A 20857-nucleotide genomic window follows, 5' to 3' on the forward strand; every position below is an offset into this window, starting at 1 on the left:
GCGTGTCCCCGGCGTGTCCCCGGTGTGTCCCCGGTGTATCCCCGGTGTGTCCCCATGTGTCCCCGGCGTGTCCCCGGTGTGTCCCAGGTGTGTCCCCGGTGTGTCCCCGGTGTGTCAGGAGACTCTCAAAGTGTCAGGAAATAAACCCCTCTCTCTTCTCCTCCGTACCCACAGCTCTAAAAACGGGGGAACAACGGAGCTGATCCAGATTTGCTGCGTCATGACCACATTACTAAAAATGTGGGCGGGCTTTAGACCCACGGGCCAATCAGAAACGATGCTGTCAGAAACAATGAGACGTGTTCTGGAAGTGATATGGTCTGTGTTTACATTAGCATGCTAACACTCAGAGCTAACCTGCGCTGGAGAGAGTCTGTGTGAAGAAGCAGGAAATCAAAAGGAAGTCACCTCGTGGTAAACCTGAGAAAGAGAAAGAGTTTGAGCTCCATCCTGTTTCAGAGAGAATCCTTGATGTGGTTTGGAACATGATATGGAGTTTCATCACGGCAGCATTTAGCTGAGTATCTGCCGGTAGAATTCTCCTGCTTGAGCTCTCGTCTCGGATCTCGTTTTTATTTATTTATTATTATTTGTTTTTAGTTTTTAAGCTTTAGACCCAGAATCAGCTCTTTAGTAACAGGCTGAAATAGAGGGGTTTGAGGCTAGAATGTTTGGTATTTTGAGCAAAACACTTCATAGACATGTTTTTATATATCTGAGACCTGTAATATATGCCTACAAATGGTATAATACGAGACCTTTAAAATATCGAAGGCCTTTTCTGGTCGTGCTGATGAATGATCCTTCACATCTTTCCTTAAACCAACAACGTTTTCCACTGAAGTCAAGGAAGAATTGTCAGGAAAAGACACAAACAAGGACAACACTATGCTATAGCGACCTGTCACAAGGCAGACTTACAACTAGAGATTGAGACTATAAACGTATTAGGAAAATGTTCACTGAGGTAATAAATCAAATGAGAAGTAAGGTAATTATCTCCTAGACTTTGATGTATTCTGACTTGAAGGAACGATTGTTAGGAAAAGACGTAGGACTGGATTTTTATTCGGACAATTGAACCATAGCAACGTTTCTCTTCTTCTTTCTCCTTCAGAAGACTCTCTGCAGCCAATGAAATCTGTGGGTCGGCTGCCACATCCAATCAGGACGCGATGCAGCTTCAGGGGAAGTGTCCTCGGATGCACCAATCACTGCGCTGCGAAAAACCCCAAGACCTGCAAGTCCTGGTAAAAAACTATACAAAGTTATATTCAAAGCTTTATGCAAAGAGAACATGATGTATAGTTGAATGCATAGCTTTCTGTTGAAGAACATTGTTAACATGTAAATGAAAGAAAAGGGATATTGCAAACAAAATGGATTCAGACAAATAACAAACTTGGAAAAAGGGTTAACGGTGTCTTTAACGCCACTCCTGGTTTTTGGATCTTAATGAGACATGAGTGTTTCTGGAGCTCACATTGGGAATGGTGTTGATCTGTTTCACTTTGTGTTCGAAATGGGCCAGGCATGAGAAAAAAGTTGCATTATGGGATATGTAGTCTCTAATCTCTTTCAAGCTTGACCTTAAAGTACCTCAAGGTAAAGGTTTCTACGATGACCCCTTTTACAAGACCTCCCTCGGGGTAAAAAGAGAAATGACCCCCCTAGCCTGTAGGGGGCGGTACACATTTAAGCTTTGAATTTGAAATGGGCCAGGACTGAGACGAAACACCACTGAGTTGTGGGAAATGTAGTCTCTAATGTCTTTGAAGCTTGACCTTAAAGTACCTCAAAATGAGGGTTCCTTCTTTTTTTATTTTGCTCATTGAATTGTTACATTTCTTGAATAACAGATTGACATGGAGTAAAGCTTTAATGCACTCCCCAGAGGATGAACCCTGGAGGATTTAGAAACGGGGAAGCCAGGGTCCAAGACAAGAAAACACGGTTGCATTATAGGAAATGTCGTGTCACGATCTGTCTGTGTTTTGTCTTTCTCTGTCTTTGGTTTCCTGTCTGGCCTGTTGCTGTCTGTCTGTGTTCCCTCCTCCCTGATTACCCGATTGTGTTCACCTGTGGCCCCTGTGTGTTTCTTCCTCCCTCCTCACCTGTGTCTTGTTTCTGTGATTAGTCTTGTGTGTATTTAAGTTCTGGTTTTTCTGTCTGTCTTTGTCGGTTCGTCTTTCGTTGTTGACTGTGTTCACGAGGCAGTGTTCTGTTTGTTCCTTAAAACCTTGATATAAAGGTATTTTTTCTGTTTATTCTGCATTTGGGTCTTGCCTGCTTCACTCCCCGTAACATCTGGAGCTTTACCTTAAGGCTTCAACTAAAGGTGAAGGTTTCTCACAATTGCTGCTATCATATTGATCATTCATTTGTTTGATCCCCCCAAAATCCTTAGATGCATTTGTGTTACCATGTGTTACCAGTAACCCTTTAATGCACGTCCAAGAGGGGAAGAAAACACTGTTGCATTATAGGAAATGTAGTCCTTGTGATGTCTTAAAAGCTTGACTTTAAAGTACCTCGCTGTTGCTGCTTTAATTTCAATCATTTAAACGTTTAAATCTGTCTCTCACAACAGCCCTGAATTTCATTTACAACACACTGCCTCAATGCACTCCCCAGAGGATGAACCTTTTCACTTTTTACGCCCCCTCTTAAAGCCCCTCCCCCTCTGTTGTAATGACACACAGCGTCCTGTAGAGGGGGCCATTATCTGTAAACACCGTCTCCTGCTGACACTCCACTGAAGAGCTTTAGTCACTCTCATTTTCAGGACCATTACATCATCATTGTCTAAAAAACACACACACACACACACACACACACACACACACACACACACACACACACACACACACACACACACACACACACACACACACACACAGCAGGGGAGAGAAGAGGGGGAGGACAGATTGAGACGCCTGTTTTTCGCATCTGATCGGAGCGTGAAGTTATGTGCATTTGAATTTGGGAGGAGGGGATGATGAAGAGGAAGAGGAAGAGGGGGGGGGTGATGAAGAGGTCTGACGGCTGCAGGATTCCATCACTCTTAGCAACGGTTATTGAGTTACCGGGGAAACGCTGTGCGATGTTCTCTGCTTCTCTTTTGTTTGCCTCCTCCTCCTCCTCTTCCTCCTCCTCCTCCTCCTCCTCCTCCTCCTCCTCCTCCTCCTCCTCCTCCTCCTCCTCCTACTCCTCCTCTTCCTCCCTCTCTCTCTCCATCCTGACTTCCTGCCTGCGTTGCCACAGCGATGCTTTGGGACAGTTGAGCTGAAATCATCTTTGCCGCCGCAGTGCCGAGACGAGGAGGAAAGAAAGTCTCCAGCTTGTTTACTTGTTGGCTTTCTCTTCATCCAAAAGAACACAAAGACGCCGTCAGTGTTTCGCAGCTCTGCAACTTTTTAAAGAAACAGTTTTTTGTCACCTTTAACCCCTTGGCGAAGATCACCAGAGGTCAACGCTTTTGTTTGTGGAAACCAACAACAGGAAGTTGCATGAAGTTGGAACGAGACAAAGCGTCACATGTCTTTACAACTCCGTCAGTCTGAGAGGCGTTCAAACTCTGCTGCGTGAAAACACTCAGACAACTCCTGAAAAACACTTTCTCTGCAAACAAGGAGATGAACAAGGAGGCGGAGGAGGAGGCGCAGCTGCAAGAGGAGGTGAAGGAGGATGAAGAGCGAGAGGAAGAGGAGGAGAAGCAGGAGGAGGTGCTGCAGAAAAAGGTGAAGGGATGTGAGGAAGAGTTGCAACAGGAGCAGGACAAGGTGCAGCAGAGTGTGGAAGAGGAGGAGGAGGAGGAAGAGGAAGAGGAAGAGGAGATGTCTCAGACTGAGGATCTGCAGACGCAGGAGAAGCAGCAAACTGAGCACGAGACGCAGATCGTGGAGTTTGAGGAACACAATTACAACGACCAGGTCCTGTTCCGACTGAGAGGGATGTGAGTAAACACAGAGACATGCTGATGATGATGAAGATGATGATGATAAGGATGAAGATGTTGACCGTTTTTGGGAGTCAGACCGACAGCACCAGTGTGTCGTTGCTGTGGTGATGAATGACAGAAAATGAGAAATCTGTGGGTGCGGTGCGACATCACTGAACATGAGAGAGAGAGAATGTGTGTGTGTGTGTGTGTGTGTGTGTGTGTGTGTGTGTGTGTGTGTGTGTGTGTGTGTCAGATATTTTGAGTCACACATCATCACCTGTCTGAGCGTTAGAGATGACGACACAGAGGAGGCAGCAGCAGATGTAAAACAGCTGGGCGCTTTTTTATTTATTTTTTACATTTTTTTGTTCTGAGAGGTTGCCATGGTGACAGCAGAGCGTTGCGATTAGCAGCAAAAAAGTCTCTGCAGAGAGAGAGAGAGAGAAGAGAGAGAGAGAGAGAGAGAGAGAGAGAGAGAGAGAGAGAGAGAGAGAGAGAGAGAGAGAGAGAGAGAGAGAGAGAGAGAGAGAGAGAGAGGGAAAGCAAGACAACGCAGGTTTATTTGTACAGCCCCATTTTAACATGAGGGAATTCAAAATACTTGAATCATGTTGATTCTCCTTCAAAATGTATATAAAGAATCTCTATGTCAATATGGTCTGCAAATAAAACTGTCCTCTCCTGCTGACGTTCAGGTGTATATGTAGTGTCTCTACTTTAAAGAGTCCTCTCCTGCTGATGTTCAGGTGTATATCAGTATGTAGTGTCTCTACTTTAAAGAGTCCTCTCCTGCTGATGTCCAGGTGTATATCAGTATGTAGTGTCTCTACTTTAAAGAGTCCTCTCCTGCTGATGTTCAGGTGTATATCAGTATGTAGTGTCTCTACTTTAAAGAGTCCTCTCCTGCTGATGTTCAGGTGTATATCAGTATGTAGTGTCTCTACTTTAAAGAGTCCTCTCCTGCTGATGTTCAGGTGTATATCAGTATGTAGTGTCTCTACTTTAAAGAGTCCTCTCCTGCTGGTGTTCAGGTGTATATCAGTATTTAGTGTCTCTACTTTAAAGAGTCCTCTCCTGTTGATGTTCAGGTGTATATCAGTATGTAGTGTCTCTACTTTAAAGAGTCCTCTCCTGCTGATGTTCAGGTGTCTATCAGTATGTAGTGTCTCTACTTTAAAGAGTCCTCTCCTGCTGATGTTCAGGTGTATATCAGTATGTAGTGTCTCTACTTTAAAGAGTCCTCTCCTGCTGATGTTCAGGTGTATATCAGTATGTAGTGTCTCTACTTTAAAGAGTCCTCTCCTGCTGATGTTCAGGTGTATATCAGTATGTAGTGTCTCTACTTTAAAGAGTCCTCTCCTGCTGGTGTTCAGGTGTATATCAGTATTTAGTGTCTCTACTTTAAAGAGTCCTCTCCTGTTGATGTTCAGGTGTATATCAGTATGTAGTGTCTCTACTTTAAAGAGTCCCTCTCCTGCTGATGTTCAGGTGTCTATCAGTATGTAGTGTCTCTACTTTAAAGAGTCCTCTCCTGCTGATGTTCAGGTGTATATCAGTATGTAGTGTCTCTACTTTAAAGAGTCCTCTCCTGCTGATGTTCAGGTGTATATCAGTATGTAGTGTCTCTACTTTAAAGAGTCCTCTCCTGCTGATGTTCAGGTGTATATCAGTATGTAGTGTCTCTACTTTAAAGAGTCCTCTCCTGCTGATGTTCAGGTGTATATCAGTATGAAGTGTCTCTACTTTAAAGAGTCCTCTCCTGCTGATGTTCAGGTGTATATCAGTATGTAGTGTCTCTACTTTAAAGAGTCCTCTCCTGCTGATGTTCAGGTGTATATCAGTATGTAGTGTCTCTACTTTAAAGAGTCCTCTCCTGCTGATGTTCAGGTGTATATCAGTATGTAGTGTCTCTACTTTAAAGAGTCCTCTCCTGCTGGTGTTCAGGTGTATATCAGTATTTAGTGTCTCTACTTTAAAGAGTCCTCTCCTGTTGATGTTCAGGTGTATATCAGTATGTAGTGTCTCTACTTTAAAGAGTCCTCTCCTGCTGATGTTCAGGTGTATATCAGTATGTAGTGTCTCTACTTTAAAGAGTCCTCTCCTGCTGATGTTCAGGTGTATATCAGTATGAAGTGTCTCTACTTTAAAGAGTCCTCTCCTGCTGATGTTCAGGTGTATATCAGTATGTAGTGTCTCTACTTTAAAGAGTCCTCTCCTGCTGATGTTCAGGTGTATATCAGTATGAAGTGTCTCTACTTTAAAGAGTCCTCTCCTGCTGATGTTCAGGTGTATATCAGTATGTAGTGTCTCTACTTTAAAGAGTCCTCTCCTGCTGATGTTCAGGTGTATATCAGTATGTAGTGTCTCTACTTTAAAGAGTCCTCTCCTGCTGATGTTCAGGTGTATATCAGTATGTAGTGTCTCTACTTTAAAGAGTCCTCTCCTGCTGATGTTCAGGTGTATATCAGTATGTAGTGTCTCTACTTTAAAGAGTCCTCTCCTGCTGATGTTCAGGTGTATATCAGTATGTAGTGTCTCTACTTTAAAGAGTCCTCTCCAGCTGTTTTCAGGTGTATATCAGTATGTAGTGTCTCTACTTTAAAGAGTCCTCTCCTGCTGATGTTCAGGTGTATATCAGTATGTAGTGTCTCTACTTTAAAGAGTCCTCTCCAGCTGATGTTCAGGTGTATATCAGTGTGTAGTGTCTCTACTTTAAAGAGTCCTCTCCTGTTGATGTTCAGGTGTATGTCAGTATGTAGTGTCTCTACTTTAAAGAGTCCTCTCCAGCTTTTTTCAGGTGTATATCAGTATGTAGTGTCTCTACTTTAAAGAGTCCTCTCCAGCTGATGTTCAGGTGTATATCAGTGTGTAGTGTCTCTACTTTAAAGAGTCCTCTCCTGCTGATGTTCAGGTGTATATCAGTATGTAGTGTCTCTACTTTAAAGAGTCCTCTCCTGCTGATGTCCAGGTGTATATCAGTATGTAGTGTCTCTACTTTAAAGAGTCCTCTCCTGCTGATGTTCAGGTGTATATCAGTATGTAGTGTCTCTACTTTAAAGAGTCCTCTCCTGCTGATGTTCAGGTGTATATCAGTATGTAGTGTCTCTACTTTAAAGAGTCCTCTCCTGCTGATGTTCAGGTGTATATCAGTATGTAGTGTCTCTACTTTAAAGAGTCCTCTCCTGCTGGTGTTCAGGTGTATATCAGTATTTAGTGTCTCTACTTTAAAGAGTCCTCTCCTGTTGATGTTCAGGTGTATATCAGTATGTAGTGTCTCTACTTTAAAGAGTCCTCTCCTGCTGATGTTCAGGTGTCTATCAGTATGTAGTGTCTCTACTTTAAAGAGTCCTCTCCTGCTGATGTTCAGGTGTATATCAGTATGTAGTGTCTCTACTTTAAAGAGTCCTCTCCTGCTGATGTTCAGGTGTATATCAGTATGTAGTGTCTCTACTTTAAAGAGTCCTCTCCTGCTGATGTTCAGGTGTATATCAGTATGTAGTGTCTCTACTTTAAAGAGTCCTCTCCTGCTGGTGTTCAGGTGTATATCAGTATTTAGTGTCTCTACTTTAAAGAGTCCTCTCCTGTTGATGTTCAGGTGTATATCAGTATGTAGTGTCTCTACTTTAAAGAGTCCTCTCCTGCTGATGTTCAGGTGTCTATCAGTATGTAGTGTCTCTACTTTAAAGAGTCCTCTCCTGCTGATGTTCAGGTGTATATCAGTATGTAGTGTCTCTACTTTAAAGAGTCCTCTCCTGCTGATGTTCAGGTGTATATCAGTATGTAGTGTCTCTACTTTAAAGAGTCCTCTCCTGCTGATGTTCAGGTGTATATCAGTATGTAGTGTCTCTACTTTAAAGAGTCCTCTCCTGCTGATGTTCAGGTGTATATCAGTATGAGTGTCTCTACTTTAAGAGTCCTCTCCTGCTGATGTTCAGGTGTATATCAGTATGTAGTGTCTCTACTTTAAAGAGTCCTCTCCTGCTGATGTTCAGGTGTATATCAGTATGTAGTGTCTCTACTTTAAAGAGTCCTCTCCTGCTGATGTTCAGGTGTATATCAGTATGTAGTGTCTCTACTTTAAAGAGTCCTCTCCTGCTGATGTTCAGGTGTATATCAGTATGTAGTGTCTCTACTTTAAAGAGTCCTCTCCTGCTGATGTTCAGGTGTATATCAGTATGTAGTGTCTCTACTTTAAAGAGTCCTCTCCTGCTGGTGTTCAGGTGTATATCAGTATTTAGTGTCTCTACTTTAAAGAGTCCTCTCCTGTTGATGTTCAGGTGTATATCAGTATGTAGTGTCTCTACTTTAAAGAGTCCTCTCCTGCTGATGTTCAGGTGTATATCAGTATGTAGTGTCTCTACTTTAAAGAGTCCTCTCCTGCTGATGTTCAGGTGTATATCAGTATGAAGTGTCTCTACTTTAAAGAGTCCTCTCCTGCTGATGTTCAGGTGTATATCAGTATGTAGTGTCTCTACTTTAAAGAGTTTCAGGTGTATATCAGTATGAAGTGTCCTCTACTTTAAAGAGTCCTCTCCTGCTGATGTTCAGGTGTATATCAGTATGTAGTGTCTCTACTTTAAAGAGTCCTCTCCTGCTGATGTTCAGGTGTATATCAGTATGTAGTGTCTCTACTTTAAAGAGTCCTCTCCTGCTGATGTTCAGGTGTATATCAGTATGTAGTGTCTCTACTTTAAAGAGTCCTCTCCTGCTGATGTTCAGGTGTATATCAGTATGTAGTGTCTCTACTTTAAAGAGTCCTCTCCTGCTGATGTTCAGGTGTATATCAGTATGTAGTGTCTCTACTTTAAAGAGTCCTCTCCAGCTGTTTTCAGGTGTATATCAGTATGTAGTGTCTCTACTTTAAAGAGTCCTCTCCTGCTGATGTTCAGGTGTATATCAGTATGTAGTGTCTCTACTTTAAAGAGTCCTCTCCAGCTGATGTTCAGGTGTATATCAGTGTGTAGTGTCTCTACTTTAAAGAGTCCTCTCCTGTTGATGTTCAGGTGTATGTCAGTATGTAGTGTCTCTACTTTAAAGAGTCCTCTCCAGCTTTTTTCAGGTGTATATCAGTATGTAGTGTCTCTACTTTAAAGAGTCCTCTCCAGCTGATGTTCAGGTGTATATCAGTGTGTAGTGTCTCTACTTTAAAGAGTCCTCTCCTGCTGATGTTCAGGTGTATATCAGTATGTAGTGTCTCTACTTTAAAGAGTCCTCTCCTGCTGATGTTCAGGTGTATATCAGTATGTAGTGTCTCTACTTTAAAGAGTCCTCTCCTGCTGATGTTCAGGTGTATGTCAGTATGTAGTGTCTCTACTTTAAAGAGTCCTCTCCAGCTGTTTTCAGGTGTATATCAGTATGTAGTGTCTCTACTTTAAAGAGTCCTCTCCAGCTGATGTTCAGGTGTATATCAGTGTGTAGTGTCTCTACTTTAAAGAGTCCTCTCCTGATGATGTTCAGGTGTATATCAGTATGTAGTGTCTCTACTTTAAAGAGTCCTCTCCTGCTGATGTTCAGGTGTATATCAGTATGCAGTGTCTCTACTTTAAAGAGTCCTCTCCTGCTGATGTTCAGGTGTATATCAGTATGTAGTGTCTCTACTTTAAAGAGTCCTCTCCTGCTGATGTTCAGGTGTATATCAGTGTGTAGTGTCTCTACTTTAAAGAGTCCTCTCCTGCTGATGTTCAGGTGTATATCAGTATGTAGTGTCTCTACTTTAAAGAGTCCTCTCCTGCTGATGTTCAGGTGTATATCAGTATGTAGTGTCTCTACTTTAAAGAGTCCTCTCCTGTTGATGTTCAGGTGTATATCAGTATGTAGTGTCTCTACTTTAAAGAGTCCTCTCCTGCTGATGTTCAGGTGTATATCAGTATATAGTGTCTCTACTTTAAAGAGTCCTCTCCTGCTGATGTTCAGGTGTATATCAGTATGTAGTGTCTCTACTTTAAAGAGTCCTCTCCTGCTGATGTTCAGGTGTATATCAGTATGTAGTGTCTCTACTTTAAAGAGTCCTCTCCTGCTGATGTTCAGGTGTATATCAGTATGTAGTGTCTCTACTTTAAAGAGTCCTCTCCTGCTGATGTTCAGGTGTATATCAGTGTGTAGTGTCTCTACTTTAAAGAGTCCTCTCCTGCTGATGTTCAGGTGTATATCAGTGTGTAGTGTCTCTACTTTAAAGAGTCCTCTCCTGCTGATGTTCAGGTGTATATCAGTATGTAGTGTCTCTACTTTAAAGAGTCCTCTCCTGCTGATGTTCAGGTGTATATCAGTATGTAGTGTCTCTACTTTAAAGAGTCCTCTCCTGCTGATGTTCAGGTGTATATCAGCATGTAGTGTCTCTACTTTAAAGAGTCCTCTCCTGCTGATGTTCAGGTGTATATCAGTATGTAGTGTCTCTACTTTAAACAGTCCTCTCCTGCTGATGTTCAGGTGTATATCAGTATGTAGTGTCTCTACTTTAAAGAGTCCTCTCCTGAAAAATTCCACATTAAATTTGCCTCCATATTGTTGTCAAACTCAGGCAGAGTATGAGTCCTTCGGGAATCAGCATCTCATGATTCTGTGTCTTATTTCTCTTATGAGGTTTTACGATATCTCTGCACCTTTTTTCAGACTTATTACAAAGGCTGTTTTGGCGTAATAAATAAAAGTTTTGTCAGCAATTTTGGTGCAATCTTTGGAGGCTCATCTTCGAACACAGCATGGAGACCCATTTCATCTAATTGCTTTCTTACCCCACAGGAATTAAGCTTTCTAAAGGCTCGCTTTTTTGTTGCGCAGGAAGCAGATTTCACGCCTCAAAACATCTGTTTATTCACTGAGAATACTGTCAGTAAATTCTAACAGAACACAGACTTTTCTTTACATGTGCAAATGCATCGCGAGAAACACAGCTATAGCGCCTTTTAAAAAGGGCTTTTTAAGACTTGTTACATGCTAACAATGCCTCGTACACACTTGGATGTAATGGGGACAGCAGGACATATTTTTTTGTGTATTAACAAAACCATAGTGTATTTTTAAAGGAATTGTTTTGAGACATTATTTAAGAAATAGAAAAGAAATAGAACTCCTTTATCGTCTCCTGTATGAAGAGTGATGTCCTCATGTGACCTGAGTCAGCGCTGGTTGAAGACTACAAGAGTTACAATTAAAACTAATCTGCTCTCTCCCCTGCATCCTGCTGTTCATCTGTGCTGCACTAAAGCATTGATTTTAAACCCTTTTTTTAACTGTCTTTTAACAATATGTCCATTATGAGTCAGACAATGGTTAAAGACTGCAATGCTACAGAGCTGCACGAGTCTTTCCATTCACACAACAGAGATATTTAATACGACAATACCTTGATGCATAAGATAGTAATGTATGAAATTGATTTAAAGGTCTCCCATCATGCTATTTTGAGGCATATATTATGGCTCTCAGATATATACAAATATATAAAAACTAGGGCTGTCAGTCGATTAAAATAGTTAATCGCGATTAATCGCAAATTAATCGCACATTTTTTATCTGTTTTAAATGTACCTTAGAGGAATATTTTTCAAGTTTTTAATACTCTTATCAACATATGAGTGGACAAATATGCTTTATGCTAATGTTTATTATCATTTGAACAATGACAAATATTCTCATGAATATTAAACACAACAACTTCTGAACATTACAAATATTCGCCTCAATTCAACCTGGAACCTAATACAATAAAAATGGTGTGTGTGTGTGTGTGTGTGGTGTGTGTGTGTGTGGTGTGTGTGTGTGTGTGTGTGTGTGTGTGTGTGTGTGTGTGTGTCTGTCTGTCTGTCTGTCTGTCTGTCTGTCTGTCTGTCTGTCTGTCTGTCTGTCTGTCTGTCTGTCTGTCGTCTGTCTGTCTGTCTGTCTGTCTGTCTGTCTGTCTGTCTGTCTGTCTGTCTGTCTGTCTGTCTGTCTGTCTGTCTGTCTGTCTGTCTGTCTGTCTGTCTGTCTGTCTGTCTGTCTGTCTGTCTGTCTGTCTGTCTGTCTGTCTGTCTGTCTGTCTGTCTGTCTGTCTGTCTCTCTCTCTCTCTCTCTCTCTCTCTGTCTGTCTACCAAATAAACCACACACACTTACACCAAAGTCAATTACATTTAGAAACTATATTTTAAATAGATATGAAAATAAACTAGTTAAATATGTTGTCAGTGTCTATGGCGTCCTTTGTAGACTAAAACACATAAACTCAGTACAACTACAAAGAAAGCATACATAACTAACTGATGTCTAAACCTGGTCCACGAGCAGAGCAGAAGAGATCCTGCCTGTACACTGAGGAGAAGACTCTGCTGGAGGTGACACTGTTACATGAAACCTGTGTGTGTGTGTGTGTGTGTGTGTGTGTGTGTGTGTGTGTGTGTGTGTGTGTGTGTGTGTGTGTGTGTGTGTGTGTGTGTGTGTGTGTGTGTGTGTGTGTGTGTGTGTGTGTGTATGAGAGATGGATCGTTGGAGCTATGTGAAACTCAAGGCATATGCTCGAACGGGAGCTGCCTGGACAACCCAGTCTCACGGCATTTCGTGTTCACCAACACGATTTTTAATCTATTGATTCGTGTTCACCAACACGATTTGCCCCTTTTTTTCGTGTTGCACAGCACGATTTTAAAAGCAATGTATTTCTACTGCCTGCAGCACGTCTTTTTCTCCGGTCGGGTCGAGGGAGACCTGAAGCTGTGTGGTTCATAAAAACATGTTCTTACTCAATATCAAGCCACAGTTATTGCTTTTATTTGAAATCGTATAATTTCGGACTTTTGTTGCCGTCTGTGAGGAAAATAAATGGGGCTCAGAGCCTCAGAATACGGAAATCTGTATTTTTAAATATTTTTTTCCTTCTAATTCGATATTCTTTTCAAAATAACACACTCTTATTTACTCACCAATAACACACAATTATCCTTGCTTTTATTTATTGGTTTAATTCCATAATCTCGGGCTTTTTTGGCGTCCGTCAGGAACTCAATTTCAAAATAAAAATAACCAGAAACAGACGTAGGCCTATAAGGGACATTTCGAGCATCATTGCGATTGTCAACATTTCTGAGTTTAGGATGGCCGAAGACACTACACTACCCATAATCCCCAGCTATCGTTTAGGACTACAGTCCGCGTAAGGTTACGCAGAGCGTCAAACAGCTGTGTGAAATGGAACGAAACCACGCCAGACTATCCAAAACTGGAATCGAACGCCCCCCCCAGAACTACACATGCTGGCTATTGTGTTTCGCAAAATGTTCTATGGGACGTCTCTACTGAACGTTTTCGTTTTTCCCACAATTAGAAGTTGCCAGTATTAAACACATTGGTGTTATCAAATGTAAAACATATAATTAATACATGGGTGAAAATCGCTTGTGTCCATAATGCGCAGCATTAATACCCACATGACAGCTCATTGTTACTTTGTAATTCTACTCCACTACAATTCAGAGGTTAACCTGGTATTTTTACTCCACTGCATTTATTTGAGTTACTTTGCAGATTCTGATTAATTATGTGAAATATAAACAACCCTTAAATCAGACTTTAGTTACACCTGAGTAAAATTCAGGTTAGGTGATTATCAAGTGCCAACAATCAGGAGAGATATTTGATAGTTGGTGCTTGAGAAGACTAAACATGTATCTGCAATTGACATGAATGGAAACGAGTAATAAAGTATATTCATTACTCGTTATTCTCTACTAATAGTTCATTAAAGACTGTATATTATGGCTATTTTGCACATCCCTTTCAAGATTTTCAAAGGTGTATTGACATATCATATACACAACTACGGTGTAGTTATGCAATGAATGAAACACTTGGGTCACAGGTTCCTCAACAGTGCATTACAAGACAATCTATCAATATGTGTGTACCTCCACCATTAAACTGTCATATTCTGCACATTTCTTATTACTATCTACATAAGAGTATAATTAATGTGTATAATATCAGTTAAAATAAGTGCTTCAACATAGTTAACATTGCAGGAAAGCAATATATTAGACGTTAAGTACTTTGTCAGGCTTAATATTTATCTGTAGATAGATACCCCCAAAGTTTTTTTCTTATTTAAAAGAAGACCTTAATCTGTTATTTAATGTTTAAATAAAGGTTCATTCGTTTTTCTGTTTTGCACCTCCTCCTATTAATATCTTTGTACATTCTGCACTAAACTGTTTTATTGTAGAGATCACTTATAGTATCTTCTTGATTTTTTATATTCTATATTTATACTTTCCCCCTATGAAAGTATGTACTCTTAATATTTTTTTAATCAAATAAAACACAATAATTCAATAACGTGCTTTAACCACTAGGAGGTGCACACAAGGTACACACAGCCATATTAACTTTGTATTATTAGTGTAGGACACTTATGTTTTCGTACAACATCTGAAGATGTGTAGTTTTATGCATGCTTTCACATCATTTTACTATGCTATACTATTTCAGACTCAGTATTTACATTCTTACATTCAAAGAAAATCAGTAATATCTTTAAAAACTACAGTCCTTTTATATCAGCTGTGCACCGTTATGGTGTAAATATAACCTATCTGTGAATTAGATCAAATGTAAAAGTCAGCCGAATTAGTGTTGATACTGCAAGGAGACGTATTGTGTGAAGATAAATTGAAGATGTTGTTTAATTGTTGAATATATTTATGATCCACGTCAAGTATTCAGTTTCGGCGGCATTTTCTCAGTTTTTCCAAAGGTCTTCTCATCAGGGCTCTATAAATAAAGAACTACGGCAGATCTGTAATATACAATGCAGCCGAACCGTGTATTACAATGCCGTTATGTGATGACTTTCAAAGAGAAAAGCAAGAGCGCTCGGAATTAAGTATTATTTTATTCTTTTAAAATGTTTTCCGGATTTCATATCATATAAACACCAAATCCCAGCATGCATTGCGGCTAAAACATCCAATAAGCGAGCTTAAAACCATAGCTGAGGATCTTGGGTAATCGCTCGAAATGCCTATGTCTGTTTCCGGTTATTTTTATTTTGAAATTCAGTTCCTGACGGACGCCAAAAAAGCCCGAGATTATGGAATTAAACCAATAAATAAAAGCAAGGATAATTGTGTGTTATTGGTGAGTAAATAACAGTGTGTTATTTTGAAAAGAATATCGAATTAGAAGGAAAAAAATATTTAAAAATACAGATTTCAGTATCCTGAGGCTCTGAGCCCCATTTATTTTCCTCACAGACGGCAACAAAAGTCAGAAATTATACGATTTCAAATAAAAGCAATAACTGTGGCTTGATATTGAGTAAGAACATGTTTTTATGAACCACACAGCTTCCGGTCTTCCTCGACCTGACCGGAGAAAAAGACGTGCTGCAGGCAGTAGAAATACATTGCTTTTAAAATCGTGCTGTGCAACACGAAAAAAAGGGGCAAATCGTGTTGGTGAACACGAATCAATAGATTAAAAATCGTGTTGGTGAACACGAACTGCCGTGAGACTGGGTTGGCCTGGACGCTGCAATCATGTTGCACTATCCGTGCTGAGTGTGCTGACTTCTCGTACAATGTCCCACTGTCTGGCTTCCTGCATAAAGTCAAGTGCTCGGCGCAGTTGTCGGCGAAATGTCGCTCCTCTGTTTTCATTTAAGCAGCTCCTTATATCTGTTAGCGCAGCTAGCTAGCACCAAATGCTAACAACAACAATGCACGTAAGGTGTCTCTCTCGCTCGCTCGAGCCACACATACACACACCCTCCCGGTCCTCCCAACAGCCAGTCAGTGCCTGCCGGTGAGCGTGGAAGTGTGGTCTGCCACAAGCGGGCGGCAGGAGCGGGGCTGTCAGCATCAGCTTGTAGATGGTATTTTAAACTCGATGCGCTCTGAAACTACGGGGCGGCCGAGGAAAAAAAATACACATGCGTTAATCGCGTTAAAATAATTAGTGGCGTTCATTTTTTTATTAACGCGTTAACTTGACAGCCCTAATAAAAACATGTCTATGATTTGTTTTGCTCAAAATACAAACAGCTAATGCATTTTAGAAATCCCTCATACCCCTCTATTCCAGCTGTTAGAGAAACGCGGATTTTGGGTCCTTAGCTTGAACAAAACAAAAATAGGAGGCGGAGCTAATGCCTGCTCAGAATTCTACAGAAGATAAAGTTAAATTCTGCTGTGATAAAACGCCATCCTGTTCTAAACCACATCAAGGATTATTTCTGAAACAGTATGGAGCTCAGATGCTTTTTCTCTTGCAGGTTTATCACAAGGTGAGTTCCTTTCTTTATTTCCTGCTTTTTAAACACATGTGCTCTACAGTACAGGTTAGCTCTGAGTGTTAGCGTGGCTTGCTAATGTAACGTCCGAGGTGTTAAGGCTTCAATGATACTTCTGTGTAACTAATGTAAACAAAGACGAGATTACGTCCAAATCACGTCAGGCATTGTTTCTGATATTAACTCTCTGTGGGTCCACCATCCGAAATTACGTCATATCGGCAGCAAATCTGTATCCTTTCGTTGTACCCCCATTTTAAAAAGATTTGGGTACGGAGGAAAAGAGAGAGGGTTTTATTTTCGGACGCTGCGTGAGTTCCCCGACACACCGGGGAAACATATTGATGTAGAAAAGACATCACAATGTGCATTTTGCATGATAGGTCCCCTTTAATGTTTACTTACATTTTAATAATCGTTATTTATTACCATAGTAACTATTCTATCTACACAACAAATAAGACTTGGCATTATTGGAAATAAAAAATATCCAAATCTGAATATTTTATAATTCCAAGGGGAGATTTGGTAGTTGGTCCTTTTTATAAAAATAGTAAAAAAAAACATAGATGAATTAAAATAAAATAGAAAAATATGTAAAGAAAGAAGTTAATGTAAAATGTAGATTAAATAATTTAAAAAAATGTATCTTTATTAAATGGGAAGTTAAAGTAAAATATCCAATAATATTAAATAAAACCATTCAATAGAAATATTTACATTAAAATAAGAAGCAAACATTTGCACATTGTACTACAATATTCAACAGAACCAAATGCAATTAATATAAGATAAAGTAAATAATCAGATCACAAGTAAATAATTAAATCAATTAATATATATTGAAAATAGGTAAATAATAATAATGGGAGGGATGAACCCCTCTTTAATGGTCACACATGCAGAGCACACAGCACACACAGTGACATGTGTTCTCTGCTTTTAACCCATCCTAGCACCAGGAGTCTAGCACCAGGAGTCTAGCACCAGGAGTCTAGCACCAGGAGTCTAGTACTAGGAGTCTAGTACCAGGAGTCAAGCACCAGGAGTCTAGAACTAGGAGTCTAGTACCAGGAGTCAAGCACCAGGAGTCTAGAACTAGGAGTCTAGCACCAGGAGTCTAGCACCAGGAGTCTAGCACCAGGAGTCTAGCACCAGGAGTCTAGAACTAGGAGCCTAGCACCAGGAGTCTAGAACTAGGAGTCTAGCACCAGGAGTCTAGAACTAGGAGCCTAGCACCAGGAGTCTAGAACTAGGAGTCTAGCACCAGGAGTCTAGCACCAGGAGCCTAGCACCAGGAGTCTAGAACTAGGAGTCTAGCACCAGGAGTCTACCACCAGGAGTCAACCACCAGGAGTCTAGCACCAGGAGTCTAGTACCAGGAGTCTAGTACCAGGAGTCTAAAACTAGGAGTCTAGTACCAGGAGTCTAGTACCAGGAGTCTAGAACTAGGAGTCTAGCACCAGGAGTCTAGAACTAGGAGTCTTGCACCAGGAGTCTAGAACTAGAAGTCTAGAACTAGGAGTCTAGTACCAGGAGTCTAGTACTAGGAGTCTAGCGCCAGGAGTCTAGAACTAGGAGTCTAGCACCAGGAGTCTAGCACCAGGAGTCTAGAACTAGGAGTCTAGCACCAGGAGTCTAGTACTAGGAGTCTAGCGCCAGGAGTCTAGAACTAGGAGTATAGCACCAGGAGTCTAGCACCAGGAGTCTAGAACTAGGAATCTAACGCCAGTAGTCTAGAACTAGGAGTCTAGCACCAGGAGTCTAGAACTAGGAGTCTAGCACCAGGAGTCTAGCACCAGGAGTCTAGAACTAGGAGTCTAGCACCAGGAGTCTAGCACCAGGAGTCTAATACCAGGAGTCTAGAACTAGGAGTCTAGAACTAGGAGTCTAGCGCCAGGAGTCTAGAACTAGGAGCCTAGTACCAGGAGTCTAGCACCAGGAGTCTAGCACCAGGAGTCTAGAACTAGGAGTCTAGTACCATGAGTCTAGCCCCAGGAGTCTAGTACCAGGAGTCTAGCACCAGGAGTCTATAACTAGGAGCCTAGTACCAGGAGTCTAGAACTAGGAGCCTAGTACCAGGAGTCTAGTACTAGGAGTCTAGCACCAGGAGTCTAGAACCAGGAGTCTAGAACTAGGAGTCTAGTACCAGGAGGCTAGTACTAGGAGTCTAGCACTAGGAGCATGGGCAGCTATTGTACAGCGCCCGGGGAGCAATGGGAGTGGGGGGGTTGTCCGGTGCCTTGCTCAAGGGCACCACGGCAGGGCAGGAGGTGAACTGGGACCTCTCCAAGTAGCACTCCACACTCCATATTTAGGTCTGGTCGGGGACTTGAACCGGCGACCCTACGGCTCACAGTCCAATCCCCTAATGACTGAGCCACTGCCGGACAAGTGGAAGTAATAATACAAAAACTATTCATTAATATTATTATTACAAAGAATATAAATAAATAATAACTATTTTTACACAACCTTTAAAGTTTACAGAAAGCATTGACAGACAAAGCCAGAGCGGCATACAAAGCAAACAACAACAAAACAAACAAAAGCAAGAAGTTAAGATGAGCTCAGGGTGTCAGCTGACTCAAAGACATTGTGTAGAGATGACAAACAGAACAATAGATATAAACAACACAATATGTTGTCAAAGGAATGGGACAAAAACAATCCAAAGACAACACATGAAAGCAAGTCTATAAAAAGAGGTTTAAAGAAGTGACTGATTATTATCCTCAGCAAGTCGCTCCATTTCATTTTGCTCTAAATTCGAGGAGCCATGACGGCAAATATACCTGACCTTTAATTTAAAGGGGACCTATCATGCAAAATGCACTTTTGAATGTCTTTTCTACATCAATATGTTCCTCCTGTTGTCCTTTATTATTGCTATAACAAAATACTGTTTTTCATATTCTTTGTTTTTAATTGAGTTAATTATTATATTTTTGTTTTATTTCGTTCAGTTTTTATTGCACATTTTTTATTTTACTTAAAGGGGACCTATCATGCAAAATGCACTTTGTGATGTCTTCTCTACATCACCATGTGTCCCCGGTGTGTCGGGGAACTCACGCAGCGTCAGGAAATAAAACCCTCTCTCTTTTCCTCCGTACCCAAATCTCTAAAAACGGGGAACAACGGAGCTGATCCAGATTTGCGTCCGATATGACGTAATATCTGAAATGTGGACCCACGGCCCAATCAGAAACGTTGCTATCAGAAACAATGCCCGACTGTTTGGACGTAATATGGTCGGTGTTTACATTAGCATCGCTAACACTCAGAGCTAACCTGTACTGGAGAGCATGTGTGTGAAGAAGCAGGAAGTAGAAAGGAACTCACCTTGTGGTATAACCGGCAAGAGAGAAAGCCTTTGAGCTCCAAACTGTTTCAGAGAGAATCCTTGATAATCCATGATATGGCGTTTCATCACGGCAGCATTTAGTTTAAACAGTAGCTGCCGGGTCCCGCATGAGCTCAGACCCCTCCTCTTTAAAGCTTTATACCCAAATCAGCACTTTTGAAACAGGAAGTGAAATAGAGGGATATGAGGCATGGCTAGAATGATCTGTTTGGTGTTCGGAGCAAAACACTTCATAGACATGTTTTTTATATATTTTTATATATCTGAGACCTCTGCTATTGCCTACAAATAGCATGATAGGTGACCTTTAAATAAATACCCCCTACATATTTTTTCATTTCAATTTTTATTGCATTCTTGTTACCTCTTTTTATGTTTTAATTCCTTTTTAATTTTATACATTTTCTCGTCTTATTTTCTTCTACCTTTTTTCTATCTTACTTTATTTTAATTTTTTTTAACTTCATTTAGTATTTTATTTTAATTCATTGAATTTTTTTAAAGTTTGATATACGTTTTTTGACGTTTAAGTGCAAATCTGTGGTTTTTGGACTGACTAAACAAGACATTTAGAGAAGTTGGACTTTTTTTTTCTTAGCCCATGTTTTCCTGCACATATAATGCATCAGCAATGCAACATGCATTTCACGTGTGCTTTATCAGTAACTCCGGTCTTTTCTGGGCTCTGGTGCAGTTTCCTGGTAAATTGTGAAGCTCTGGAGCGTTGAGAGCCCTCTTCTGCTCCTCGACAGCTGAACCGTGACTCAGTGTCACTCTGCAGACTCTCAATGGAACCAACATCTGGTTCAAACCCAGTGTGTGCTGCATGCTTTCAATGTGTAACTCAAACCAATGCATTTCTACATTTTCATCTTATAATGAAATCATGTGTCATTTTGCCAATCAATGCTTTCTCATTCATCCGTTATGAAAACAAAGGCTCCAGACATTTTGATTTCACGACAGCAGCAGGGGCGAGTCTTTTTGTTGTTGTGAGTTATTCAAATATATTGTTCAGTTTTGTTCAGGCTGCAGAGCAATACAAATTATGTATTATTAAACCAAAACATTCACAGAAAAAACAGAACTTAAATACAAACAAAACTAATCATCAGTATGTAGTGTCTCTACTTTAAAGAGTCCTCTCCTCTGATGTTCAGGTGTATATCAGTATGTAGTGTCTCTACTTTAAAGAGTCCTCTCCTGCTGATGTTCAGGTGTATATCAGTATGTAGTGTCTCTACTTTAAAGAGTCCTCTCCTGATGAGGTTCAGGTGGATTATTCAGTAGAGT

General features: G+C 40.8%; 1 protein-coding gene across 1 annotated transcript in view; it reads left to right on the top strand.

Annotated features, from left to right (window-relative positions):
• Window positions 1-2912: 2912 nt before the first annotated feature.
• The window catches only part of LOC117554482 (calcium/calmodulin-dependent 3',5'-cyclic nucleotide phosphodiesterase 1A-like), a gene marked incomplete in the record, with an annotated part of 29995 nt that continues 12050 nt past the window's right edge, over window positions 2913-20857 (top strand). Inside the window, 1 exon segment of the mRNA XM_034228933.1 lies at window positions 2913-3955. Coding sequence (XP_034084824.1) covers window positions 3636-3955 — 320 coding nt within the window.

This window comes from Gymnodraco acuticeps, unplaced genomic scaffold (genome assembly GCF_902827175.1).
Source record: "Gymnodraco acuticeps unplaced genomic scaffold, fGymAcu1.1, whole genome shotgun sequence".
Classification (NCBI taxonomy): Eukaryota; Metazoa; Chordata; class Actinopteri; order Perciformes; family Bathydraconidae; genus Gymnodraco; species Gymnodraco acuticeps.